This window comes from Aspergillus chevalieri, chromosome 7, assembly GCF_016861735.1.
Source record: "Aspergillus chevalieri M1 DNA, chromosome 7, nearly complete sequence".
Classification (NCBI taxonomy): Eukaryota; Fungi; Ascomycota; class Eurotiomycetes; order Eurotiales; family Aspergillaceae; genus Aspergillus; species Aspergillus chevalieri.
This window is the reverse complement of record NC_057368.1, coordinates 720,132-727,170: the sequence shown is the minus strand read 5'-3', so window position 1 is coordinate 727,170 and position 7,039 is coordinate 720,132. Positions and strand designations below refer to the sequence as shown.

Genomic DNA, 7,039 nt, shown 5'->3' with positions numbered 1-7,039 from the left:
CACAGTATGCCACCACAATCACACGACCAGATGCAGCCAAAGCAGCAGCCAAATTGTCTCAATTCCTTATGAATCCAGGCCCACAGCATCAGAACGCAGTTGACCGAGTGATATGTTATCTATACACAACGCGTTTTAGGGCCATTGAGTTCGGAATTGGCAGCGGATTAGAGTCCATTGAATTTGCCAGCGATGCGTCATATGGGGATAATCCTGACCGGAAAAGCTCAGCAGGTTATATATGCCAGGTGTACGGAGGACCAGTGGATTGGAAAGCTTCAAAACAACCCACGGTCACCACCTCTACCACTGAAGCAGAACTGCTTGGCTTGTCAGAAACAGCACGCTCTCTCCAATGGTGGAAGCGGTTCGTTTCCAGGATCCAGTTTAACCCTGATCATACAATATCGATTCGATGTGACAACAGACAGACAGTTGAGCTGTTGACCTCAGAGCAAGCCAAAATCAGTACAAAGCTTCGACATGTCGATATCCATGGACACTGGTTAAGGCAGGAGGTCAGAGAGGGTCGAATCAAGGTTATATGGGTGCCAACAGGCCAGATGGTGGCAGATGGACTCACCAAGTTACTCCCTCGTCAGAAGCATGAGCACTTCGTTAAGATGCTCAGGATGGCTGATATAAGCCATATAATTGACTAGCCCAAGCAGAAGACAGAGGCCAGTCTATAGAAGGACCAGAAATGAAGGATTCCAGGCTGTGCAGCTCTCCCTGAAACAGGTAGAGCTGAGGGGGTGTGTCGGAATCCATAGCTCGGAGGTGGACTATCTAAATTGCCGATTGTTTTGTATTAGTCAGCTTGCCCCTCATAAAATTGCCAGATAGGAGCTATATAGCAAGACAGACCTCTTTTGCGATTCCATTGGTTGAGCCATATGTCCACTACACCCTGGGTTCCAACAAATTGTCGGAGAACAACGCACGTGACCTCACCTCCGGCTTGGCATCAAATTCATCCCGGAGTTTTCAGTGAAAACTATCTCCGTGCCGGGCCTCAACATCCATCAGTCCGCACCGAATTGACCGAGCTCTCCAGAAGTCCCAGGAGCCAGGAGCTTCGTCTAATTTCTACTTCGCCTTTCAATTGCCCCACGACAACCCTCCATCCCGCCACCATGATCTGCCAACGATGCCGCACCGGCATCCTCTCACGCCTCCAACCGCAACAAACCCTCACTCGGACAGCTTCTCGCCAAAACCTCCTCCAACGCCCCCAATTCCAACAAACCAGTCCCTACAGTGATGGCAAACCCTCCGTCTCCGCTACCCCCCCACCACCCAAACCCCGCCAGCCCATCGCGGACGACATCTCAATACCCTCCGCCGTGTCCTCGGCCTCGCCCGGCGTTTCGCAACCGCTCAGCACCCCCGAGAGCGGCGTGCATGCAGACGTGCACCCGGAACAACCGGTGAAGCGGGCGCCTAAGGTTGTCAGCAGCTGTCCGGCGGGGACGAAGTTGAATGGCTTGAACTATTTTAAGAATAAGCCGGATGTGTTTGCACGGGAGGACGAGGAGTATCCGGAGTGGCTGTGGGGGTTATTGGAGCAGTTTGAGAGCAAGAAGAAGGCGCAGGATGGGGGCGTTGATCCTAGCAGTACGTTTTTACTTCCTATTTCTTGGTTTCATGATATGTGGGGAATGGTGCTAATTGAATCGTGAACAGCTCTGAATAAGAAGGGCCGGAAGAAGTTGGAAAAGAAACTTGCCGCTCAGGCTGCTGCCATGCCTCCGAAGATTCCCGTCCACCACCAAGCTACCGATATCACGCCCGCGTCCTACAGCCGTCCTGAGACCGGAGATATCTTCACGGAGGCTACTGCAAGTCTCGAGAAGCGTACCGAGATCACGAAGAGCGCACGCGAGGCTAGAAGAAAGGCTATTCGGGAGTCTAACTTCCTGCGCGGGCTTTAAACATCAGGCTAGGTCGTTTATTGCATGGTTTTGTGGAGAACTGTGTACAATTGAGTCGATCGAGGCTCTAAAAGACATGGAACGTGTATTTTTATGGCAATTTTCTTTCATGCGACGCTGTGTTTCGATGTACATGAAGGCGCTTAAATGGAATATGTTGGGGTCTATTTATTTCATAGACAAAAATGAATTGATTTACAAGCGTCTTCCACGAATACTAATATGAACATGCAATAACCTGGGTATATGACCTGCATCCCTCAACCAAACCTAGATCCTAGGCTTCCAGCCTCACTTCGAAATTTTCCACTTCGTAGTCTGACCCTGCCCGTACAACCACGGTAAACACGCATCCCACAAAGCCTTAATCTCCCCACGACCAATCCCCATCAACTCCCGCCACAGCTGATTATCCAATTTCTCCGTCCAAGCCAAATACGCCATCAGGATGAAATCCGCATAACTAGCATTCTCCCCCTCAAAAAACGGCCCACTCTTCCCGTATCGCCCCCTCAGCATCTGTGCCAACGTCTCCACCTCCCTCTTAATACTCTCCGTAGTCACGCGCAGACTATCCGGATCCGAAGGCCTGAGCTCCGACAACGGCTTCCCGAACATCGCCGACCGCGTCTTGATAAAGTACTCGCGGCCCTTCTTGTCGAGGATCTTGGGTACATGCGGGATCACCAGCACCAGCGACTTCAGCGCGGCGTTGCTGACTAGTTTGCCCACGGCTAGGGAGAGCGCGTAGCTGGCATCGCCGTTGGGCCAGAGGGGGCGCTCGGGGTAGAGGCGGTCGAGGTGGAGGGCGATCGGGAGCGAATCCATCATTGCGCCTGATGCGACGCGGATGGAGGGAGGGTGGTAGATTGCTGGGAGGGTGTAGGCGAAGGGACCTTCGGGATAGGAGGTTACTTGGAGGGAGCGGAGGAGGGGGGTGATTTCGGGGTAGGAGATGAAGGATTGGGTGTAAGGGATGTTTTTGTAGTTAAGGACGAGGCGGGTTTTGTTGGTGTTGAAGGACCATGCTTTTGTGTTGTCTGTCATTCTGTTAGTGGTGATTCTGTAGAAGGCAGGCGTGGTGAGGGGGAGGGGTTACCTGGGAGTTTCGACTCGACGTCGAAGAAATGAACGGGTGTGTCTGCCATTTTGGCGGATCAATTGAATAGCGGTGATGCTGTTTTGTCTATAATATTGGCATTGGGTTGTCTGTTGTGTTGGAGGGAAAAAGTTGGAGTTGCGAAGAACTTTTTTGGTCGATGGCGGAATGCCGTCATCCTTCCCAATGCGGCGGAACGGAAGATAAAGACCTTTACCGATACGGGCATTCTGCGATGCAACCCCTATCTTGGATTCTTTTACTGCTTTGATTGTATTTGCCAAATAGTTCATGATTCCGTATTTTGCTCTATTAAGTACTTCTGTATTATATACTACCAGGCCAAGTCGAATGCTGGTTCAAGGCTCTGGTACGAATGCTTGCGCCTGCACAATGGCATAGTTAGTCCCGAGAGTTATTGATCTACTTGACGATATTAGCGCTGGTCAGATAGAATGCATCACACCCAGTGCATGCAAATAACTCCGTGACAGGCCCCGTGTACGCCACACGCTATACCGTATACTCGCCATAGACCGGGAAATAGGCGGTTATTGACCGATCCGGTCAACAATGCTCAAATAAAAAGAGCTTTATCATATGCGGAACAAATGCACAGGCAAGAATCCCTGGATATTGTTGACCACGGCTTCCCTGTATACTTGTATGCACTCCGAGAGCTTGATACTTCCCGCCCAGTGACAGATCGATCGGCTTCATCGAAGGAGATTGTGGGCGATCAATTGGCGGAAGGATATACGGATCCTTGGCTATTTCACAGTGTCAAATGCCCGGACAAGGGTCTTACGGATGAGACGAGATCTGTAGAGGGGTCATTGAGAGATACTCTGCTTCAACCGGGGTTATTTCGGGGCGAGCGATCCATGGGCTGGATTGATCAAGTGCCCTGGTCACAGGCATACTCCATACAGGTGCCTGTTTCGATTCGAGTCATGTTCCATGACGTTATTGTTGCTGTGTCGGTCAACGAGACTGGCTGTAGAATGTATACGGAGTACTTGTATGGAGTAAAGTGGTGATGCCCGATCTAATACGCGGGCCAGTCATGTTCTCCACAACAACTCAACGCCCAGCACCACTTCTGCTGCTACTTGCCCCTTCCATCTTCTTTTCTTCTTCCCACGACCGATTTCTGGCTTGATTATTTTCATCCCTGAAGCATTTGATCTTTATACTCATTTCCACCGGCTCCATCTGCAGATAAACAAACTCACACTACTGCATCTCCGGCCAGCCGGTAACGCATTGATCAACAGAGGGACCGGTCCATACGCCTCTAAGGTGACAGTTGGTCTCATTCAAGCACAATATTTGCTCAGCTTTATTCGATCAGCAGTTTCCATCGGAACAAACGAAACAAAATAAGCAAAAAAGCAAAATGGTGGAAACCGCCGCTATGAAAGAGAAGGTGCATCAGCTCGTGGAGAAGACCAGTCACCTCGCACTAGGCTCCCCCCCTGCACCAGGTGCTGAACCATCGATCCCCCATGCCGCAGAAGTGCGCGAGTCCGTCGCGGCATTCTCACCCACAATGGCGTCGTACCTTCAGGAGATCTACAAGTCCCTGTTAACCTCTGAGTCGTGCAAATCAGACTTCCTCCACAAGGCCCAGAGCGAGTCTTCTGATGGAAAGGAACATGCAGACCCACTTGCCTCTCTGGCAGACTTCCAAGCATACATGGCTAGTCCGGCTTCGGCTGCATTGCGACCTCCACACGAGCAGGATACCTCGGCCCCTATCACGGACTATTTTATCTCGTCTAGTCATAATACGTATCTGACAGGTAATCAGCTCTACAGTGATGCTGCCGCCAGCGCGTATACGAACGTATGTTTCTTTTTCCTTGCTACCACCTAAATTATGATTTTTCGACTGTTGAGGTTGGGATTTGGGACTGGTGGTTGCAGATCCGTCATTGCACATGCAGTCATACTACGATAATCCCTGACCGGTCACCTGCTAACTTGATATAGGTTCTTCTTGGTGGCTGCCGATGTGTAGAGATTGACGTATGGGATGGACAAGCTGACTCGGCCGACGAAGACACCAGTAGCAGCAGTAGCAGCTCAGACGACGAGAAACCTCATAAGAAGGAGCAAAAGGAGCGTCAAAAGCACAAGAAGCTGGAAAAGGAAAAGAAGGCAACCAATCGCCGGTCCCGCATCAATGACGCTGTCTCATCCAAGCTGGGCAGCATCATGGGCCGCAAGTCTATACCGCAAGACGCATCTACTGTCGGTGATGGCAATTTCCAGGACCGTCCGGCTCATCTCCCGATACGTCCAGAGCCTAGGGTGCTCCACGGTCACACGCTCACCAAGGGGACGACATTCCGTGATGTGTGCAATGCGATCCGCGACAGTGCCTTTGTCGTCAGCGACTTGCCGGTAATTGTCAGCTTGGAGGTGCATGCCTGTCTGGAGCAGCAGGAGATTATGGTGGAAATTATGCAGGAGGCGTGGAAAGGGTTCTTGATTGAGGTCACACCGGAATTGTTGAACAGCCCTATGCCTAAACTGGAGGATTTGAAGCGGAAGATCTTAATCAAAGTGAAATGGCTGCCAGAGTCGGTTACTGGCGAGGCGGGTGAAGCCGCAGAAGACCTTGAGGAAATCGAAGTGGTGCAATCACAGAAGTCGCAGGAATCGACCGCGCCACCACCAAAGCCTTCTAAGATTTTGAATGCTTTGAGTCGACTAGCTGTTTACACCAAGGGGTTCAGTTTCAAGCACTTGGATCAACCGGGTATGTGTTTCGTGCTACAATTCAACGAAGGTCCAACTGAGTCATGATACAGAGGCGAAGATACCAGGCCATGTATTCTCACTCTCCGAAAGTGCCGCTAAAGAAACATCTCAAAACTACCGCGATGCTCTATTCGAACACAACCGGAGCAACTTCATGCGCGTCTACCCCTATGGTCTCCGCGTGAACTCCTCCAATCTCGACCCAGCCTTCCACTGGCGTCGCGGCGCGCAGATCGTCGCCCTGAACTGGCAAAATCTCGACAAAGGCACTATGCTGAACCACGGCATGTTCCGAGGAGAACCTGGATGGGTGCAAAAGCCACAAGGCTACCGAAGCTCCGAGGAACCTTCAACCCCGATCATTCGACGAACACTGGATCTCTCCATTGAGTTCTTCGCCGCACAGGACCTTTCCCTCCCACCTGGAGATACCAAGGAGAAGAGCTTCCATCCGTACGTGACCACCTGTCTGCACGTTGAGCAACCGGGAGAAGAAACCGGCGCCACAGCGGACGACGACAGCACCGATACAGAGAAGAACAGCTACAAGCGGACCATCAAGAGCTCTGTCGGAGTGACGCCCGACTTCGGTCCTCAAACAATCCAGTTTCCGCAGGTGACAGGGATCGTTGAGGAGTTGAGTTTCGTTAGGTGAGTTTCCACTCACTCATGATGATCCAGATCAGAGCTAACACGGCTATAGATTTAAAATCAAGGACGACGAACTCGGCCGCGACTCTATGGCAGCTTGGAACTGCATCCGACTCGACCGGCTGCAGAGTGGTTATCGTCTTCTCCACTTTCATGACTGCACTGGGTGGAGATCGGGGGGTGTGGTCTTGGTGAAAATCACCAAGAATATTTCTTAATCTGTTATCTATCAATTTTTACTAGAGGCCTCTGCATGCTGTGGCTTTGTACAGAGCAGGCAATAGTGGCAGAATGAAATGCATATGTACTTGACTGTCTCGGCCTTCTACGGCCTTTTCCTTTCCCCCAGCAACGCAGCACCAACGAAACCGTCACGCATGCTTTGGCTTGCGAGACTTTTTGCCGTCAGCATAGAGACAGCGTTTGCAACGCGGGCTACTACGAGAATGCTTGTACTTGGAGCAACTCGTGGTACACACAAGAAGACTAGAGACATCTCAAAGGCCACGTAGAAAATTTGATTCCTTCGTAGATTATAACGTGATAGTCCCCTCATAGGAACTGAATCAACAATCTGCTCCACGTT

At 51.1% G+C, this 7,039-nt stretch overlaps 3 protein-coding genes across 3 annotated transcripts; 2 read left to right on the top strand and 1 right to left on the bottom strand.

The window, feature by feature from the left end:
• Nucleotides 1-896: 896 nt before the first annotated feature.
• ACHE_70233A (mitochondrial 54S ribosomal protein mL54) lies at nt 897-1,934 on the top strand (the record flags this gene model as incomplete). Its single annotated transcript, XM_043282544.1, has 2 exons — nt 897-1,617; nt 1,687-1,934. 2 exons carry the CDS (start codon nt 897-899, stop codon nt 1,932-1,934), a joined length of 969 nt encoding a protein of 322 aa, XP_043139912.1.
• Nucleotides 1,935-2,225: 291 nt separating this feature from the next.
• On the bottom strand, nt 2,226-3,082 carry ACHE_70232S (uncharacterized protein; the record flags this gene model as incomplete). Its single annotated transcript, XM_043282543.1, has 2 exons — nt 2,226-2,974; nt 3,034-3,082. 2 exons carry the CDS (start codon nt 3,080-3,082, stop codon nt 2,226-2,228), a joined length of 798 nt encoding a protein of 265 aa, XP_043139911.1.
• Nucleotides 3,083-4,432: 1,350 nt separating this feature from the next.
• Nucleotides 4,433-6,671, top strand: ACHE_70231A (putative phosphoinositide-specific phospholipase C; the record flags this gene model as incomplete). The annotated part of the gene is made up of 4 exons (XM_043282541.1): nt 4,433-4,882; nt 5,029-5,800; nt 5,853-6,453; nt 6,506-6,671. 4 exons carry the CDS (start codon nt 4,433-4,435, stop codon nt 6,669-6,671), a joined length of 1,989 nt encoding a protein of 662 aa, XP_043139910.1.
• Between the last annotated feature and the right edge of the window lie 368 nt (nt 6,672-7,039).